This window comes from Giraffa tippelskirchi, chromosome 1 (genome assembly GCF_054371585.1).
Source record: "Giraffa tippelskirchi isolate mGirTip1 chromosome 1, T2T-mGirTip1v1.2.pri, whole genome shotgun sequence".
In the NCBI taxonomy this organism is placed as follows: domain Eukaryota; kingdom Metazoa; phylum Chordata; class Mammalia; order Artiodactyla; family Giraffidae; genus Giraffa; species Giraffa tippelskirchi.
In genome coordinates this window covers 23,780,622-23,802,489 of record NC_137275.1, presented here as the reverse complement: position 1 = coordinate 23,802,489, position 21,868 = coordinate 23,780,622, and the positions used below count along the sequence as shown (strand labels likewise).

The window sequence follows — 21,868 nt, the reverse complement described above, 5'->3', positions numbered from 1 at the left end:
AGAATAGAGCATGTTTCTCTTTCCTAGTCAAGTTGCTTTTCAAATGGCATGAAAGAAAATGTTCTCAATTTGGTCACAATGGCCTTTGTCTCCTATGATATTACAAACTACTTAAAAATCACCAGAATTTTATCTCTTGAATCATTTTAAACTCTGCTCTGGATCCTCTGTTCAATGCCCTTAACTAGCTAGACTGGTAGGTACTTTGACCAATCGTGCTGTCTCTTTAGTGACATTTTGCTTTTTTTAAAGATTTTTTTTTAATGTGGATCATCTTTAAAGTCTTTATTGAATTTGTTACAATATTGTTTCTGTTCTCTGTTTTGGTTTTTTGGCCACGAGACATGTAGCTCCCCAACCAGGGATCAAACTCACACCCCCTATACTGGAAGGCGAAGTCTTAACCACTGGACCACCAGGGAAGTCCCTCATTTTGCTTTTTGATATCTTGAGAGAGAATTCCCTTCTTGTACCTGTCACTGCTGTGCCTTTAGTCATCAGTGAGTCTGTCTGTCCTGTCCACTTTCACTAAGGGATCCGAGTATCATACCCTGAGGAGATGACTTGTGCAAACATTTCTCTGAAGGTAATTTGTATATTGCATATGGCTCATGCAATATAGATCAATGCTTCTCAGACTTTAAGGTTGCATTTAAATCACCTAGGAATCTTGTTAAAATGTATGATCTGAGATTCTGCCTTTGTAATAAGCTCTTAGACAAAGCAAACGATGCTAGTACGTGGACCACAATTTTAGTACCAAGGTGCTCAAGTATTCTTGCTGGGAAATCCTTGGACAGAGGAGCCTGGCAGGCTACAGTCCATGGGGTTGCAAAGAGTCAGACATGACTAAGTGATAAAACAACAACAACTCAAAACTACCCAGTTTTTCTTGGGTCTGAGAGAAAATCTGGTTTGATTCCAAACTCAGGGAGAAAAAAAACAAACCCTCCCTATCATTTTCTCATTTCCCCTAAGTTTGTATATATATGATCATAAGAAATCAGGTTTGATATAAACTGAGTTAGGTTTTTATGTTTTCAAACAAAGATATCTATAAAAATTACTTTTTAAATAAAATATTTCCACGTGGGCCCTAAATCTATGGTTTCAAAACATTTTTTCTTCTTGGCTTCAAAGTTTTTGAAATGTATATCCCTATTGTAAATGAGATCATGGAGAATCTGACTTGAAACTTCTAGAACCATCTGGCTACTAAAGAGCTACCCATTCTCCAATCCGATCTTGGGGCAGGCAAATATAAAGTTTCTTTGGTCAGTATACGCTAAATCCCAAACTCTGGACAATAAAAGGAACAAAATCAGATTTTAGAACTGTTGTGAAATTAGCTCCTTGACAGTCCTTTTTAAATAAGAGCCAACTGTGGAGTTTCCTAGATTTACTCAGAGTTCTCTTCCAGTTACCTTTGTTCCTACGTTCTTCCTGTTATTGTCAGCATCACTCATTTTTGTTCTGACAAGGAGATATACAATCACTATAACAGAGGCAAATGGAAAACTGCTACATTTGGGTCCCAAACTCAAATTGCACAGTGGGCACAAGTGAAATGAATGAGATATAGTCATAAATTGATCATCACAAAAGAAAAACAAATAATTCCCTGAAAATTCAATATAAGTGACCAGAATAATGTTCTTCAGCCGAGGGATGCATTGGTAGAAGAACAGTGCCTATGACAAAGGAGGTGATGGGTTTCCTCTGTTTTGTATTGGCAAAGCTATATTTGGGATAATGTGATGTTCAGATGTGTGTGCATGCAAGAGTGTGTGTGTGTGAGAGAGAGTCAGAGAAGGCCTAGTGAGACAGAAGGAGGGGGCAGTCATGATTTTAGAAGAAACAAAGAAAAAGATGAACAGATTTCAAAAAGATAATCCAGCTGGTGGTTTATCTTTTTAAAGATAAATGATTGGAAAAAAGATGGTGAGAAAGCTTCAAACTGTCATAGGTTAAAAGGATATTTACCTTTGAAATGTGTTCATTTGGGTTTTAGAGTGAAAGTTAAACCTATTGATAATGGATGAATGGGTGGATGGATGGGTGCACAGACAGGCCATTGACTGAACACATTCTAGGTGCCATGCACTCTGTCAAGAATTCTAAATAGACTACATGATTTTATTCTCCCAAAAAAAAAAAATCCTTTAAAATTAGTATTATCCTCATATGAAAACTGATAATTCTGAGGCGTAGCAAACTAAAGTCATTGACCAGGTGACTCCATACTCTGTGTTCTTAACATCCAGTTCATAACCCTGTGCAGTGATCATTGGAAGTTCACTGTTCAGATCTCCCTCAAAGAAACACCTTGCTGGCCAACTGGGAGAAGTGCAGTTAGCCGACAGTCTCCAGTTGCTAACACACTCAGGCTCTGCTTCAGCTTTCTACCAGAGACCATGCTGCTTCTGAGAAGCCCCTGCCAGTGACTGGACATGGCAGTGTGGGGGTAGAGGGGATGGTAGAGCTGGATCTCTGCCCACTATGGAGCTCATCTGATGGACAGCCTTGTCTCGGGGGCTCCCATTGAGTTGTCCCAGACTGTCAGATCAGTGTTGCAATCAGACCAATGTTGCCTCAATGGGCAAACCCACTCCCATCTCCTCCCCACTTTGATCTATCCTAGGAGTTAGTCAGTCTTCCCAGGTGGCTGAGACAGTAAAGAATACGCCCACAGTATGGGAGACCCAGGTTCAATCCCCAGGTCAGGAAGATCCCCTGGAGAATGGAATGGCTACCCACTTCAGTATTCTTGCCTGGGAAACCCCATGAAGAGAGGAGCCTGGAAGGCTACAGTTCATGGGGTTGCAAAGAGTCGGACACAACTGAGCAACTAACACATACATATAGGAGTGAGTCAACAAGGCCAAAAAAAAAAGAAGAAAGAAATTTCTTCTCCTCCAACATCCAGCTCAGCATCTGTTTCCTGGGAGGCCCAATTCACACACCGTATCTTCAAATATTTGGAGTCCCATCACATGAAAGAGCAATTGTCTTCATTCAGTGATAAGGGGTTGAATTAGTATTATACAAAGTGACTGGAATAGTACAGAAGTGGCTTTTACATACACAGAAGGAAGAACATTCTAACAACTGTTATTGTTTAGTCACTAAGTCTTATACGATTCTTTGCAAACCTGTGGACTGTACCCCCAGGCTCCTCTGTCCGTGGGATTTTCCAGGCAAGGATACTGAAGTGGGTTACCATTTCCTTCTCCAGTTCTAACAACTAGAACTGCCCAGACAGTGAAATGGGCTAACTCAAGACTGATGAGTTCCTGGTCACCACAGTCATTTGGGCCAATTAGAGGACTGCTTGGCATATGAAGGCCATATGCCATTACTATTATCCCCATCCCATACACACTGGAGCATCTAACATGCTGAACATCCACAGTACTGAGTAGCAAAAATCAAATTAATTTAGGAAGCCACACCAGGAGGACCAAACCTCTGAGTTCTCAGTGGCTCCAAGCTTCTGGGTTCACACATCCACACTTGTAGACTTCCAGGGCAGCCCAGAGGTGCTCCCGGACAGATCAGCCTTTGCCCACATATTTTTCCTTTTTTTCTTTAATCAAAGCACTCTAACAAGTGAATTAAAGCTGTGGGTTCATTGGACCCATGGGCTATTTGGCCGGATGAAAACCAAAATACACACATGCTTTATTAAACAGACTGTAACATGCTGCTAAGTCACTTCAGTCGTGTCCGACTCTGTGCGACCCCATAGACGGCAGCCCACCAGGCTCCGCCTTCCCTGGGATTCTCGAGGCAAGGATACCGGGGTGGGGTGCCATTGCCTTCTCCAACTGTAACATGAGGTTCAGTTATTTGATGAAATTCTAATGATGCTTTCCACGGACATCCGGTTCTCAAGGTCAATACCTTGCATACCAGAGCTAGAAATATTCTCCTTTTCAGAGCTGTTATTAATATTCTCCTCACTTCAAGACACACCCACATCAATGAGGGGATACCCACTTGTCCCCTTTCAAGACTTCTACTATGGTGAGATTACATAAGTAATCATACATTTCAGATAGTGAAATAAAGTGCGGGAAAGTCTGGTAGAAAAACAGTAACCTAGCCAGCATAGGGATTTGTCTATAAGGAGATACTCATTATGTCTACAAATATTTACTCAGCACCTATCAAGGTTTGGAGAAGGAAATGGCAATCCACTCCAGTATTCTTACTTGGAAAATCATGGACAGAGGAACCCTGTAGGCTACAGTCCATGGGGTCACAAAGAGTCGGACAGGACTGAGTGACTTCACTTCTTTCTATCAAAGGTTAGAGAAGCTTGCAGGTGCTAGAAACACAATGATGTGCCTGACAAGTTCCTGTTTTCCTGGAGGATATATTCAGATGCCATTGAAACAGCCTACTGACCCTTCACTGAGAGCAGAAAGCAAAGCCACAGTCCCTGATTGTGAACCAACCGAGAGAGTGCTGGGGAGTCTCCAAACTTCCTCTCTCCCATCCCCAAATTCCTGCAGCATCCCTGCCAATTAGAGTCCACATTTTCAAGAAATACTTTATTATACTACTAGTGCTCTGAAGCAAATGCATAAAATTTGCAAGAGGGGTTTAAAAAAAAAGCAAGCTCAGCATATTGGGGAGCTTTTAAAACTGATGATGCAGCTGACCTCCTGGAGACAAAGGCAGTGGGAGGGCTTTACTGATCTAAATAAATAGGAGTCTCTGGGCTGAGAACCCACAGTGTGGATCTCAAGCTGAAGTCTGAACTCCACCTTGAGGCAGAATGAGGTTCACTCCTGGAGCTCTGCTTCTTATGCTGCTGGCCTTCAGCCTCTCTCCTGTCCATGGTGAGAACCTTTACTTATGTTGTCACTTGCGCTTTGAGCTCAAATGGTCTTCAGCCTTTTCAATTTTGTTTTTTTTTTCCAATCAGAAAATGAGGGGAAGTGTGAATGAAGGGGGGAAAACTGCTCAACTGCTCCTAGATTTCTAAATGTAAGGCGTTCAGAGATTTAACTCTTAGAGGCTTGAAACATTTGTATTGTTAAGACTATTGTCCAGAGAAGGGGGAGATGCTGGAGGTCCCAGGTCCGTGGGACTGACACTCGGCCGCCTATTCCTGGCCTTTTTCAGATGCCACTCTGCCTATAACTCATTTTTTCCAGATATCTCTTCTTCACTTTGCCTCTTAACGCTACCCATTTTTGACCAAACGCTACTGACTCCACCCTGTTGGTCTCCTGCAGGGATAGTCTAATATAATCGTTTAGGGTCAGCTCTGACACGAAACATTGTAAGTACAACAGGAGTACTCAAGTACACACTTGCTGCCAAGAAGCAGATTTCCAAGTCTAAACGGGGAGGTTTTCTTTGTACAAATAGGTAAATATTTAGCTGAAAGGTAAATTTTTATGCAACTGAAGGGATCATCAGATTCCACCAGGAATTATCACGTGTAGGATGACATACTTGGCTCAGGTGCAGAGGACCAGTTTTTGTTCTTAAAATGTGGGGACATTTTTTTCCCGATTTTAACACTGTTTCACGTCATTTCATTCTTTAAGACCCTCATCTCTTTCTCCTTCCATGAAGCTTTTCCATGGCTGCTGGCAAAGTCCCCTGTTCTCATTCATGCAGTTTGGACCTTGGGGGAAATACAGCATTCTGTAATACTTCAGTTTTTGCTCATTTGTTTCCCCCACTAAAGTGTAAACACCTTGAGAGCCTGGTTCCTTTATTTGCAATTCTGTGTCCAGCAGAGTGCTGGGCACTAGGGTTAAAGAAAGTAGAATTCCTTAAAAGAATAAGACAGGTTACCTATTCAAGTAACTAGTACATTTTTTGTTGTTGAATACGAACAGTTGAATTTTTATTATTGGTCATTTTTGATAATGATTTGCAACCGAGTTAGAGGATCAACATATTAAACAAAAACAAAAAATATCTTCATGGTATTTCCTTAGAGAAAGAGTGAGGGTTGGGGGAGTAGGGGGTAATGATAAGAAAGAGCTTGATAGAGTTACAGCTTGGTAATGCTCTTGGAGATTCAGTTAACTAGCTCATGTCTGGTTTTTTATGTATTGGGAGTGAAGATTGATCAATTTTATGTTGCATGAATTATAACTGAGTTGTAAGTTCCTATAGTGGCCGTTCTCAAATTTTATTACATGAGCAACCACCTGAGTACCAATATAATGCTGTCAGAAATTTTAATAGGTATTGTGTCTTTAAAAACCTGATTTTATTTTTAAGGATTTGATAGAAAATGTTTGAAAATAAGCCAAGACAAGCAGAAATGCACAAACTAAAGGCATATGGGTGGAAGTACTGACTTGAAATGTTTAAATCTTCAAATCCACAGTATGAAAGATTACCGATTAATTCTAGTTGTGAATTATACGCCAAAGGGATTAAAATAACTGATTCTGTGTTTATAGGTGTTCTGGAGGCCAATAACACAAACTTAAAGTGTAAATGCATTCGAGAGATTTTCAACTTTTTCCACATTTATCTCATTGAAAAACTTCAAATCATCCCCCGTGGGCGTGGATGTCCAAACACAGAAATCATGTAAGTTGCAGTAAAAAATAATGTATGATTCCTTGAAGTGATTAACTTGGAGTATTACTAGCAATTAATTATCAAACTAATAACAAGGATCAGTAAAACTTGTTAAGTACATACTTTGCGGGGTTAGGGGTGAGGTCCTAGCTAACGCACATGCTTTGTGAACATTCACTCACTGTATTCTTTCAAGAGACCTTTCAGGTATATCTGTTGTTACCATTCCTTTATAAATGCAGAAACTGAGGCTTAGGGAAGCTAACTAACTGCCCTGAGACATACCACTAGACAGGGACAGAACCAAGATTCTTCTCTATTCCATCAAATTCCAATTGCCAGCAGAAGCAGACAATTTTTTCCCCAGAAGTTAAAGAGCAAGAGAATAAGTACCCACACCAGTCCTTGGTCAGAATGTCTGTCTATCTTATGGAATCATCCTTCAGGTTCTGTCAACTGTGAACCCCTAACTCTGCTTTAAAAACTGGGGACAGTAGTGGCTACAAGAAATTTAATAGACATTTTCTTTTATTGAGATGGTATATTCCCTTTAAATAAGCCCTTTTCTGTACTCCCAGAGGCATCTGTGGATTCCTTTATTAAGGCATTTTCCATGGCATATCAAATGAGACAAACATTGCATGTAAAGCCCCTAGTACAGTGCAAGACAGAGTAATAAATGTTCAGTAACTGTTAACTGTAATTATTCGGCATCATTGTTTTGAAACATTCAGGTTGGTTTGTCTGTTTTTCTCTTTCATTCCATCAGAAAATAAGTTCTTTACAGATAGGAATCAGACATTATTCATTCCCCTATTCCTGATGTTGATCCCTTTCTTTTCAGATGGGAGAGGGTCAACAAATGTTGGATTGTTGCATTGACTATTTTTAAGGGAGCTTGTAGATCTTTTAACTATCACTGCCTAGAACTGTGATTTCTTCTTCCTGGATCCACCTTGAATGAACCAAGATGCCCCACAGCACCTTGAACTACAGTCAGAGCATCCTTCTCAGGGCAGCCCTGGCTTGACTTTCATTAGCAACTCTTCCCTTGGCTACTTTAACCTTTGGAAACATTTGTAAACAGCTACTTAGTGTTTGGGCTTCCCCGGTGGCTCAAATGGTAAAGAATCTGCCTGTAATGTGGGACACCTGGGTTCAATCCCTGGATTGGGAAGATCCCCTGCAGGAGGGCATGGCCACCCACTCCAGTATTCTTGTCTGGAGAATCCCAATGGACAGAGGAGTCCGGCAGGCTACAGTCCATGGGGTCACAAAGAGTCAGACACAACTGGACGACAAAGCACAGCGCTTTTTGTTTGTCCCATTTTGATATTAGGGCTTTGGGTTTCAGACTAGTTGTGCTTCACTTGTAATAAAGAAACATGGGATAGTAAAAATAAGTAGGGACATTTTTCATTAGAAAGACATTACATTTGCACTACTATCATTGACAATAAAAATTCTGACTAAACCATGATTATTGCCCTCAAACTTGGCAATGTGAAGTATAGTCATGATCCAGAGCAGCAGTTCCCAATCTTTTTAGCACCAGGGACTGGTTTCATAGAAGACAAATTTTCCACGGACCAGAGTTGGGGAATGGTTTTGGGATGATTCAAGTGCATTACATTTACTGTGCACATTATTTCTATTATTATTACATCAACTCCACTTCAGATCATCAGCTATTAGATCCCAGAGGTTGGGAACCCCTGGGTCTAGAGAACAGAGACTTCCTTCTGTTTTTTTATTACCAGTTTCTCTGTCATGAGTCAAGTCTCTTATCTCTCTACAAGGGGAAGTAATACACCCTAATTTTCTCTACTTAAACCTTAATTGTTTTAAAGTGGTAAAAATTTATCTTCTCACCAGAGTCTACATTTCTGAATTTTAACCAGATATAGAAGCAAAAGTTGCAAATAATTATGAAAAACTCATAGCAGTCAGCAGTGAAAATACTCTAGTCCAGACAGTCAGAAATCTATATTTCTATCATGAACTCAGAAAACAAATTGGAAGGCTCTGGCCAAGAGCCCAACAGGTCTATGACCTCTGACTCTGTAGTTTTCAATTACAAGGGGAGAGTTTCAAAGCTAGATGGATGGATCTTTGCTGTCTGTCATTTTATAGCTAAAATGAGACACATCAAGAAATCACATTTTGTTCAAGATCACCCCAATGGAGAGTAGACTTTCCCAGTTTGCTGTTACTTGGTAAACCTCATTTCTTCCACTGCAGGTAAGACATTTTGGCACTTGGTAACCATTCAGATATGCCCAGGTGGAGAAGCAGCTAAAACTGGGGGTTATGGAGTCAGCCAACCTTTATTTGAATCCTGCTTAATCATGCATTTCTTGTGCAATCTTGGACAAATTATTTAAAGTCTTCTTGAGGAAGCCTCAAGTTCCTCATCTGAAGGTGAGGAAATAGTATTTCCTTTAGCACAGGATTCTTGTGAGATTAATTGAGATAATTCATATTACCTGCTGAGCATAGTGGCTGGCATATTTTAAGTGCTTGATCAATATCGGTGGATGATTATCCCTACTGCCTTTGCTGTTGCTTAATTTTCAGAACATTGAAAGTCTTGTTCACTGATGGTTCCATCAAATGCAGATGTCACTCAGAGCAATTGGCTCTGTAAACCTCTCCCCCAGTAAATTTCATTGGGTTTTTTTTTTTTCACATAAAAGGTCTTTAAGAGAGAGTTTTCTTTAGACTATTTTGTTTTCCCAAGCTCAATGGACAAACACATTGTAAAGATATTATGATACAGCTTTTGGAGAAGAAATGGCAACCTACTCCAGTACTCCTGCCTGGAGAATCGGATGGACAGAGGAGCCTGGAGGGCTACAGTCCGTGGGATCACAAGAGTTGGATAAGACTTAGCGACTAAACAGGCTTCCCTGGTGGCTCAGCTGGCAAAGAATCCGCCTGCAATGCAGGAGACCTGGGTTTGATCCCTGGGTTGGGAAGATCCCCTGGAGAAGGGAAAGGCCCACTCCAGTACTCTGGCCTGGAGAATTCCACGGACTGTATACTCCATGAAGTCACAAAGAATCGGACACGACTGAGCGACTTTCACTTTCACTTTAGCGACTAAACCAACATCTTAAAACTTCAGGAGTGAGCCAAACTTAGAGTCAGTTATTTGTTCTGTCTCCAATTTGTGTAAAGGTTGTCAGCAAAATACTAACCTCTGACAACTGAGAGTCTGTCAATTCATATTCAGTTCCACCAACTCACACAAACATGAGTCTCAAATGAGGTTTATCTTAATGATCAAACTTCATGCTGCAAATCACCTGCTTCACATCTAAAACTGCCTATCTCCAAAGACACCTCATGTGGGAATCTTTATTTTTATACTCAACTCTTTCCTAAAATGCAGGACTGACTGCTTTATTTTTATTTATTTCCCCCCAGAGTCTGGATGAAGAATAAGTCAGTTATCTGCTTGAACCCTCAATCCAAACGGACACAAACACTAATGAAACTGTTAAGGTGAGTCAGGCTTATCCACGGTTTGTAGATTTCAATTGTACCGAAGGGTTTCCTATGTCCGGACAGTCAAAATGTGGATCGCTTTAAATTTATGAAACATTACTAAGACAAATACCTATTCTTCACTATTATTACTTACCAGATGGAGTTGAGATGGCGCATTCTGGCAGCTCAGTAAACTAAACTGGAAACCAGTGGGCACAAAATTCCTGATTTGAAATCTCCAGGGGAAAGCCACAGTTTCTGGCAAGTCTTTCTCTAAGCCTGACTCTCTTGTTTTATTTTTGTTTTCTCACAGCAAACATATTTTGCCAACTTCACCAGCTCCAGTGGTTAAGAAAAGGAGTGCCTGATGCCAATATTCCCGTGAAGGACACCTGTGTTCCCCCATCATTCCTGCTCTGGGTTTTAGTTTTGTGTTTGGTTGAATCTTTTCCAGAAAAAGACCTTCCCCATCTGCTTTATTTTAAAAATACAGTACCCTACAAACTCAGAGTTTGGAGGAGGAGTCATTAAGGAGGAAAGTTTCTTTAAGGCTAGTTCCTTTGTTATAAATGATAAAGGTTACTTTCAATAATATACCTGTTGTTGAATGCTGAATTTTCCTACAAAACAAGTGGCTTGCATGAAGGAGGAAATGATGGAATGCGTTTCAATCATTTTATACCCTAAGAATAGCAAGCTTCCATAAGAGATTTAAAAAGATGCCTGGGAAACCCATGGAATTTTAGCCTTACAAGAAACTGAGAGTTCACATAATAGACATCCTTCGTTTAAAAGCTCACTCAATAGTGAGAAAAAAAGGTCCTTCTACTTTTAAAGATTTCCTTTATAAGGTTTACTCTCACAGATAAAGCTAAGAACACTCAAAGACCCCCAGACTTAAATTCATAAGATTTTCAGGAAAACCACTTAAAGGGTGATATTTAGATATATTCTTTCATGCATTTGCTTTGATGAACTTTTTTTTTAAATCACATCTTGCACAGACTTTTTTTCTTTTTTTGGTCTTTGGTGTTCAATTCTTTAATGCTTTCTATTAATCTAATGCTGTTCAATAAACTTAAGCAAATGTTTTATTCAATTATGAGCAATTCATTCTTAATGGACCATTTTTTCAGACGTCTGCTCCTGAAAACATTTACCCCCGATTAGGACTTGAAGCCATGTTCTGGGACTCAAACCCAACCAAAACCCAGTTTGGGACTGGAATTCACATGGCCAAGGCTTGAACCCAGACAAAACCCATGGTCTTCCAACAGAGATCACAGACCTGGTTTCAGGACCTAATGAAGTTCAGGTTCTTGATGTCTTATAGCAGAAAGAATTCGGTGAGAGAAAAAGTGATAGCTAAGAAGCGGATTTATTCAGAGGGAATCACACTCCACAGACAGAGTGTGGGCCATGGCAGAGGGTGAGTCAGTGGTCCCAAAATGTGTGTTTTATGGCATGGGTAATTTCATAGGCTAATGAGTGGGAGCATTATTCCAGCTATTTGGGGGAAGGGATGGAGATTTCCAGGAATTCAGCCACTGCCCACTTTTTGGTCTTTTGATGGCACCTTTGGACTGGCATGGTGACTCTCAGTGTGTTGTTTAGCTTGCTGATTGAGGATCAAGGTTTAGTCAAAGTTGACTTGTCTGCCATTTTGGACCCATGTGATCCTAATTGGTTTGTGTTGTGTCCTTTGGCCACGTAATTCTTTCAAAAGTTGTTCCCTGCCCCCTTCCCTCCTGTTTCACTCCCAGCATGCTCAGGTTCCAAGCTATATTTGGTTCCCTCTTTCATGCTTTTTATTTTTATTTTTTTTTCTGATCTGAAAATGTCTTTATTTTTTTTTTTTTAGATTTATTTTTACTAAAGGTTTCTTGGGAGGGAGTAAAGAGTATCTATAAATGCTACATTTTCTGTTGTCCACAATTCAATGTTTACTTCTTTATTCCTAACACACACACACACAAGGATTATAAAATGCCATCAAAATCCTGCATTCATTCTTTAGTTTGATTTTTATCTTTTTGAGAATGTAGCTAGCATTCAGGGCACTCAAAAAAAAAAAAAAACTTACTCTTGCAACATTAGGTGGGTTAACACCCTGGGTTTGCATATGTAGAAGCTGAGATGAGAGGGGTTAAGTTACATGCTCAAGGCCTTACAGCTACTAAACAGCAAGTCAAAATTTGAACCCAGGTGGTCTGGCACCAGAATCCCTGCTTCTAACACCTCCACTAAGCTGATTCCATATGGGGTAGGGTACCATCAGCTCCATTTTACAGAAGCAGGAACTAAGTCAAAGAGACATTCACGAGTCCCACATCACATAATCAGTAAGAGACAAAACCAGAATTTGAACCCAGGGCCACCTGACTCCTAAGCTAATTGTGACACTACACTGCCTAAAATCTTCTTGCCCCTAAATGTATTTTTTACTCCAACTCCTCACCTCCTCCCCTCCTTTCCAGGACCAATCAAAGCCAGAAGAAGGATGGGAATTCCAGAATGTTCAGGCCTCCATCTGAGTTGGCATATCTATTGAGCATGATCCAGGGCGATTGGACAAGTGGAAGGGCAAATGCAGAATGAAAGGCAAAATTCAGGGCCCTTGAGGGCTTCTAAACTTGCTTTTAAAGAAAAAAAAACCTAAGCACCCATTCCTCAAAAGTTACAGTAGATTTAGGGGTAATTGGCCTGATTTAGAACAGGAATAGTAACCCATAGTTAGAAGCAGGATAACTTGTTGAGTCATTTAATTGAGTGAGGAAAAGGGATCCTTAGCTGATCTGAATGGGTTTGGGTCTAGAAGGGAGAATAGTGAAACAGTAAGGCAGAATTTAGGCCATTTATGGCTATATACATATGCTGTTGTTGCTGTTGTTTAGTTGCTAAGTCATGACCGACTCTTTTGCAACCCCATGTACTGTAGCCCACCAGGTTCCTCTGTCCATGGGATTTCCCAGGCAAGAATACTGGAGTAGGTTGTCATTTCCTTCTCCAGGGGATCTCCGTGACCCAGGGATTAAACCTGCATCTTCTACATTAGCAGGTGGATTCTTTACCGCTGAGCCACCAGGGAAGCCCACACACATACATATATACACATGAATTATTTAAAATCCATATAAGATAGGATTGAAGGGAAAATACAAGCTAATCCTGACGAAAGCAGAATGTTCAACTCTGAAAAAATGGTATAAGAAGCTGTAAGGCCAAGCTACACAGGATCTTAGATGGAGAAAACAGGGAACATTAACAAAGTAAGTTGAGCCCCATCGGCTCTGCCCACACTCCTCTGAGCAGCAGAGGCCCAAGGGCGGAATCATCCTGATTCCTCAAGGGAAGCAGAATTCTCCTTTGTTCCAACTGAAGGAGCTCAGCCCCACATCCCTGGGAAATGGGCTTCCCAAAAGTATGAGTTCTGTCCTAGGGTTTTCCATTTCCCACTGCTTTCCTTTCTACAATTCTCCCCTCTCATATGACATTTTACAGCTCCCAGCTCTAGGTAAGGATTGGTATACAGCCTAGGCTTTACTTGCTCTGAGGTGACATATGGAGGTACTTTGGAACAGAATGAGTGGTCGACAAAAAACCTGGTAGAACTGAGAAAAAGAGGAGGGCCACGAATCAGAAAGGTAATATTTGAGAGACATGCCATTTTGTGACCCTCAAGGACAGAAGTTCTCTTGTGCAGTCTCTTTGAAGAGCAGCATCTGGAAACTTTTAAAAATATATATTTCTCAAGCTCTTCTCCAAACCTAATACATAAGACACTCAGGAGTTGGGCCCAGCAATTTGTGGTTAGCAAACTGTGGTATAATAAAAATTATATTTGGTCCTTGTCTCTGGTTCCTGGCACAGCCCTCCAAAAACCCTTGGAATTGCCTGACTGATAGGAGTGTTTTTGTTAGTCACAATGAGCCCTGTTCAAACACATCTGAGTTTATTCTAGTGAGGTGACAATTGGTGAACTCCTGAATAACTTCAGGGTCAGGGATGGTTACCAGAAGAACCAATCACGTGATTAGAGGGTTGGAACTTTCTGGTTGAGTTCAATCATCAATGGCCAATGGTTTAATCAATCATGCCCCATAATGAAACCTCCATTAAAACTCCTAAACAACAGCATTTGGAGAGCTTCTGGGTTGGTGAACACATTGAGATGCTGGGAGGGTGGTGCATCCAAAGAGGGTATGGAAATACCTCTTCCCCTACACTTTATCCTATGCAACTCTTCTGTTTGGTTATTCCTGAGTTGTATCCTTTGTAATAAATCTGTAATAGTAAGGAAAGCACTTTCCCAAGTTTTGGGTGTCATGATAGCAAATTATCAAATCGGGGGTAGGGGAGAAGTCATAGGAATCTACAAATTTGTAGTTGGCAAGGCAGAAATGTGGGTAGCCTGAATACCCCATTTGCAACTGGTGTCTGAAGTGGGGGCAGCCTTGTAAGATTGAGCCATCAGGTTGTAGGTTCTATGCTAACTGCAGATGATTAGTGTCAGAATTGAATTGTTGGATACCCAGTTAGTATCAGAGAATTGGAAAGTTGGTTGATGTCAGTAAACACTTGAAAAAAAATTTTGACACACCTTCCAGGTGGTTATGATGCCAGTAAAATTTGAAAAGCACTGCTCTAGGATAAGGGTTTCCAATGCTCACAGTATATTAGAGCCATCTAGGGAGCTTTCTTTTTTGAATATTAGGTTAATTGTTGTAACTTACATACAGCAAACGGAGAAGGCACTGGCAACCCACTCCAGTACTTTTGCCTGGAAAATCCCATGGATGGAGGAGCCTGGTAGGCTGCGGTCCATGGGGTCACTAAGAGTTGGACACAACTGAGCGACTTCACTTTCGCTTTTCACTTTCATGCATTGGAGAAGGAAATGGCAACCCACTCCACTCTTCTTGCCTGGAGAATCCCAGAGATGGGGGAGCTTGGTGGGCTGCCGTCTATGGGGTCGCACAGAGTCGGACACGACTGAAGCGACTTAGCAGCAGTATCAGCAGCAACATACAGCAAAATTCACTCTCTTTAAGTTTTCAGTTCAATGGTTTAGCTTGAATAGTCCCTTAGTCAGCTTGGGCTGTTCTAACAATGTATCATACATAGATTGGATGGCTTATAAACAACAGAAATTTAATGTTCACAGTCTGGAGGCTAGAAGTCCAAGATCAGAGTGCACGCATGACCAGATTCTGGTGAAAGAAGAGAAGAGAAGTGAGTTCTCTGGTGACCATTGTAAGGGCACTAACCCTATTCAGGAGGGCTCCACCTTTATGACCTCATTGTAGTACTAATTACCTCTCAAAGGTCCCTCATCCTAATACTATAACAATGAAAGGTAAAGTTTCAACACATGAATTTGGGATGAGACGCAAACATTCTGCAGTGATGAGATTGCCTGCAATGCAGGAGACCCAGGTTCAATCCCTGGGTTGGAAGATCTCCTGGAGGAGGACATGGCAACCCACTCCAGTATTCTTGCCTGGTGAATTCCATGGGCAGAGGAGCCTGATGGACTACAGTCTGTGGGGTCACAAGAGTCAGACACAACTTAGTGACTAAACCACCACCACAAACATTCAGTTCATTTCAGGCCCAGCCCCTGTTCTGTTCCTATAATCTTGTTGTTTCCAGAATGTCATCCAAGTGGAACCAGTACAGTGTACAGCCTTTTGTCAGTTTTCACTTTGCATAATGATTTTGAGATTCATCTGTTGTTGAAGGTATCAATAGTTTACTCTTTGTTGTCCCTAACCACTGTTCCACTACATGAATATGCCGCAATATGTTTATTCATTCACCAGTTGATAGACAGTTCAGTTGTTTCCAGTTTTGATCTATTGTGGATAAAATGGCTGTAAATATTCATGCACAAGTCTTTATAGAAACATGTGATTTTGTTTCTCTCAAGTAAATACCGAGAAGTGAGATTGCTGGGTCATGTGGTATATGCATATTCAGCTTAATTAAGAAGCTGTTAAACTGTTTTTCAAAGTAGAATTCCAGATAATCAATAGGCAACTTTTGTGCAAAATGAAGAACATCTTGTACAAGGAATATTTAGGAATATCTGGAATATTTAGGAAATAATTGTCTTTGCCATATTAGCTAGAACATATAACTAGAAGAAAATAGGACCTAACCACATATTTTTAACTGCCATTGTGCCCTGAACATGCCAGTGGATTTGAATTAATCGATAATTGTTATTAAGATTTAATGGCTTCCTAGTTTGCGCTAGAAGTAAAGAAGCTGTCTGCCAATGCAGGAGATGAAAGAGACCTAGGTTTGATCCCTGGTTCAGGAAGATCCCCTGGAGAAGGAAATGGCAACCCACTCCAGTATTCTTGCCTGGGCAACCCCATGGACAAAGGAGCCTGGCGGGCTATAGACCATGGGGTCCCAAAGAGTTAGACATGACTGACTAAGCACACAACAGCACATTAAGATTTTATACAATTTCAAATTATTAAGACTTTCAAGTTAAATTGCACTAAAATTATTTCATGATATTGATACCATGCAGGGCCCTGTGGGGCTTCGGGGCACAGAGACTTTCTGTTTCCCCAATTTCTTTGATTATAGGAAACAGCCTTCATTCAGCTTCCGTGACCTTTGTGCTGTGTGCTTAGTCTCTTAGTCATATCCGACTATTTGCGACCCCATGGACTGTAGCCCACCAGGCTCCTCTGTCCATGAGGATTCTCGAGGCAGGAATACTGGAGTGGGTTGCCATGCCCTCCTCCAGGGGATCTTCCCAACCCAGGGATCGAACCCAGGTCTCCTGCATTACAGGAGGATTCGTTATCATTTGAACCACCAGGGAAGCCCTCCATGACCTTTGCTGCATTCCAATCGGCAGATCCAAGCAGCTGTTAATTAGGGAAGGGAGGGGATGCGAGACCAACGAGAAACAGTCAAGAGCAGCCTTGAGGCAAGGCCCTGTTTCCCCATCCATGGATACACATAACAATATCTGAGCTAATTTGCAGATACCAAAACCCCTCCCAGGTGGGAGAAGTGAACAATTAATGATGGTATACTGTCCACAAGAATGTAGACCTCAGACTGGTTGGACCTGAAGGGTGATGATGCTGACTCTTACTTAGCTCACCACCAATCCATCAGAAGAATGTCCATGAGCGGCTCACAATCTCTTTGGAAAAATTACTAAAAAACTTGTTTCTATCTTCCACACATGGCTTTGAGGGCATTACCCCCACTGTGTCCTCCTTTGCCTGGCAAAGCATTAAAGTTTTCCTTTTCTACTTCACCCAAAACTCCGTCTCCGAGATTTGATTTGGCACTGGTGTATAGAGAACCTGAGCTTTCGGCATCCACATTAGGGCACTAGGATATATTACCATAAAAAGCAAAATCAGGAATGTATCCATTCTCACTGGAAGTTTAAGATGACTAGCATTTATTAAATCCTTACCTGTGGTATTATTTAGGGTTCCACTAGGAAAAGCACAGTCAGCTGGGACTTTGAAGAAAAGTCATGAAGGCACTGTATCAGATGTGTGGAAGGAACCAACAAGGAATGTCAAGGCACCCAAGGACTAGTGGCCATGATTACATCTGAAGGAGAAGGGGAGGAAAGGGTTATGGAAGAGTGTTTGGAGAGCTGCCACTTGGAAGCTAAATTTCCTGAAAGGAACCCTGGCCACTGAGGGATCAACCCCAACCAGAACTGAGTATAAACAAGCTAAGGAGGTAATAAATTCTTCCACCTCTATTTTCTCCCACCCTCTCATCTTCTCCCCCGCCCCCAGGACAAGGAAGCATTTTTAAATAACTGGTTTTTATTTGTTTGTTTGTTTTTGGCCATGCCACAAAGCCAGTAAGATCTTAGCTCCCTGATCAGGGATTGAACCCAGGCCCTCAACAATAAACAAGGAGTTCTAACTGTAACAGGAGGGAAAGAAGCAGAGCACAATTTTCGAAAGAATGACATAGCCCAAGGACACAACATAAACTGATTAGAATCAAATGGGACCAAGATGGCAGACAAGACTAGACCTTGATCCTGAATCAGCAAGTGAAATGACACATCCAGAGGTACCATGACAGTTCCAAGCCACTGTTAAAAAGACCAAGGAGTGGGCAGTGGCCCAAATCCTGGAAATCTCTGCCCCTTCCCCAAAATAGTTGGAATAATCCTCCCACTCACCAGCCTATAAAAACTAACCATGCCAGACTTCAGGCTGCACTGGCCATCCGCGATGGCCCACACTCTGTCTGTGGAGTGTGCTTCTCTCTGTATCTGAATAAATCCACTTCTTACCTATCACTTTGTCTCTCACTGAATTCTTTCTGCAATGAGACATCAAGAACCTGAGCTTCATTAGGTCCAGAAACCAGGTACTGTGGGTTTTGGCTGGGTCAGAGTCCCAGCCACATGAGTTCAAGTCCCAAGTAGGGTTTTGGCTGGGTTTGAGTCCCAGCACATGGATTTGAGTTCCAGTCTGTGGTAAATGGTTTTATAACCACTGAATTCCTAGGGAATTCCTAGGAAGCAATTTTTCCCAGCAAAACACCTGCAGCATAATTTTCTCTCTTCAAAACAGAGAGCCCTATAAAATACAATCTCTATTTGTATTTACCCAGGGAAATTAGCAGCTGGAAGGGGGTTGGATTGGGAGAAAAGCCAAGGCTAATTCTATTTTAAAAAACAAGAAACTGCATTTTAAAAGGCAACACTCCATACCCTCATTGACCAAACTCATCGAGATGGGATCAGATGAGGAAACTAAAGTTTAGAGGGGTTAAGGAATTTGCCCAGTCACACAGCTATGAATGCCAATTCTGGTATTTGAATCCCAGAATGCAAGCTCCATATACCACAATCTCATTTTTTTACTTGCCCAATGAAGGACTGTCCCAATTACAGCTCATACAATAAAAGTAATGAAACCTACATATGTAAATTTTTTTCATACATTGCACTACTGGGGAAAAAATAGTTCACTCCTATGGTAGAAAATCAGTTTGATTTGCAAGCATTTTTTTTTCTCATCTAGATGATAACATCTCCATTGGAGATCTGAAGGTCAAATAAATAAATATCTTGCTATATTTCTAAATTGAGTAGGTCTAGAAGCTCCAGGATGTATCCCTGATCCAGCCCTCTCTCCTGGTGAAGTAGACAAAGGGACTAACATCTTTGTCCCTCACAGGTGAAAGATGAAGAGGGATGGGGACACAAATAATGCCTTCCTGGCCTGATTCTTTCTGGTCATCTCTGGGCAGCGCTCCCAGCAGGGGCTCCAGCTCTGACACATCCTCTGGCCTGGAGGCCCTTCTATTTCTCATCCACTCCTGAACAACTGCCCTCCTCATCAATCCAGAGGCCAACCTAGTGCTCTCTGGTGACCTCACATGGCTCTGCAGCTTTCAAGGAAGTTCTTCAGCACCTCCAGGTGGCTGGTCCCCAAAAACACCACATTCAAATTGGAGCCTGGGACAATGAGGGAGGTGACATCATGCTGGGTAGGAAAGCCCTGCTTCCTTCCCTATTCAGAGTGAGACCCCAATTGCATCTTCCGGGGGTTGCACACAAGTGTCAGTGCCCAAACTCAGGACCCTAGGGTCTTGCCTCTCAAAGTAGGGTCCCCCAACCAGCAATATTGGCATCATTCGAGAGCATGTTAGAAATGCAGAAGCCGAATTGGAACCTACATTTCAACAAGATTCCTGGATGATTTCCACGCAACTAATATAAATAAGGGCTTCCCTGGTGGCTCAATGGTAAAGAATTTGCCTGCCAATGCAGGACACCTGGGATCCATCCCTGGGTTGGGAAGATTCCTTGGAGAAGAAAATGGCAACCCATTCCAGTATTTTTGCCAGGAAAATTCCATGGACAAAGAAGCCTGGTGGGCTACAGTCCATGGAGTCACAGAAGAATCTGATATGATTTAGCAACTAAGTAACAATATAATTAAATTCTTTGGGTCTCATTTTTCTAAGTTTTCAGATGAAAATAGTATCTACCTCTTAAGGAACTAAGAATAAAAACATTTTTCAGATCAGCTGCAAATAATTTGGGGTCATTTCTGTGCTCTATAAATGGATGAAATTCCATAGATACTCCCTTTTTACCATGGTTGATGTCCCTGGTGGACAATCATGATGTCCATCACGACAGAGGAGATTTCTTATTTTGTCTGACATCTAGTTTTGGAGATTGCATTGGGTTTTATCAATATCATTACTTGCAGCTGTAGACTCTCTGCCCAGGAGCAACTTCAAAGAATTCCATTTTGGAAATATTCAGCACTTTAAAAAAATTTGTATTGGAGTATAGTTGATTTACAATGTTGTATTAGTTTCTGCTGCACAGCAAAGTGAATCAGGCATATATATACATATATCCACTCTTTTCTAGACTCCATTCCCATATAGGTCATTACAGAGCACTGAATAGAATTCCCTGTTCTATATAGCTTACCAGGTGGCGCTAGTGGTAAAGAACCTACCTGCCAATGCAGGAGACATAAGTGAAGTTCCTCAGTCATGTCCGACTCTTTGCAACCTCATGGACTGTAGCCTACCTCGCTCCTCTGTCCATGGGATTTTCCAGGCAAGAGTACTAGAGTGGGTAGCCTGTCCCTTCTCCAGAGGATCTTCCCAACCCAGGGATGGAACCTGGGTCTCCCGCATTGTAGGCAGACGCTTTACCATCTGAGCCACCAGGGAAGTCCATAGCTTCCCTCATAGCTCAGTTGGTAAATCTGAATCTGCCTGCAATGCAGGAGACCCTGGTTTGATTCCTGGGTCGGGAAGATCCCCTGGAGAAGGGAGAGGTTACTCACTCCAGTATTCTGGCTTGGAGAATTCCATGGACTGCAGAGTCCATGGGGTCTCAAAGAGTGGGACACAACTAAGCGACTTTCACTTTCAAAAACCTTTAAAATTAGGATCTCTTATGCCAGGAGACATAAGAGACACAGTTTCAATCCCTGGATCAGGAAGATCCCCTGAAGGAGGACATGGAAACCCATTCCAGTATTCATGTCTGAAGAATCCCCATGGACAGAGGAGCCTGGTGAATTATAGTCCATAGGGTCACAAAGAGTTGGACATGACTGAAGCGACTTAGCACGCATACATGCTTTAGTTATCTATTCTGTATATAATAGTGCATATATGTCAGTATCAATCTCTTAATTTATTCCTCCCTTCCCCTTTGGTAACCATAAGTTTGTCTTCTACATCTGTGACTAATTTCTGTTTTGTTAAATAGGTTCATTTGTACCATTTTTTAAAGATTCTATACATAAAGAGATGTCATATGATACCCATCTTTCTCTGTCTGACTTTACTCAGTATGATAGTCTCTAGATCCATTCATGTTGCTGCAAATAGCATTATTTCATTCTTTTTTATGGCTGAGTAATATTCCATGGTGTATATGTACCACATCTTCTTTATCTATTCCTCCATTGATGGGCATTTAGATTGCTTCCCTGACCTGGCTATTGTAAATAGTGCGGCAACGAACACTGGGGTGCATGCATCCATTCAAACTAGAGTTAGCTCTGGATAAATGCCCAGAAGTGAAATTGTTGGGTTGTATGGTAGCTCTAGTTTTAGTTTTTTAAGGAATCTCCATACTGTTCTCCACAGTGGCAACACCAATTTACATTCCCATCAACAGTGTTGGAGTGTTCCCTTTTCTCCACACCCTCTCTAACACGTACTATTTAGATTTTTTAATGATGGCCATTCTAACCGGTGTGAGGTGATACCTCATTATAGTTTTGATTGCATTTCTCTAATAATCAGTGATGTT

At 41.5% G+C, this 21,868-nt stretch overlaps 1 protein-coding gene across 1 annotated transcript; it reads left to right on the top strand.

Annotated features, from left to right (window-relative positions):
- Positions 1 to 4,731: 4,731 nt before the first annotated feature.
- On the top strand, positions 4,732 to 11,162 carry CXCL13 (C-X-C motif chemokine ligand 13). The gene is made up of 4 exons (XM_081584449.1): positions 4,732 to 4,847; positions 6,438 to 6,570; positions 9,991 to 10,068; positions 10,367 to 11,162. The coding sequence occupies exons 1-4, from the start codon at positions 4,784 to 4,786 to the stop codon at positions 10,419 to 10,421; spliced, it is 330 nt and encodes a 109-aa protein (XP_081440575.1). The 5' UTR covers positions 4,732 to 4,783; the 3' UTR covers positions 10,422 to 11,162.
- Positions 11,163 to 21,868: the final 10,706 nt, after the last annotated feature.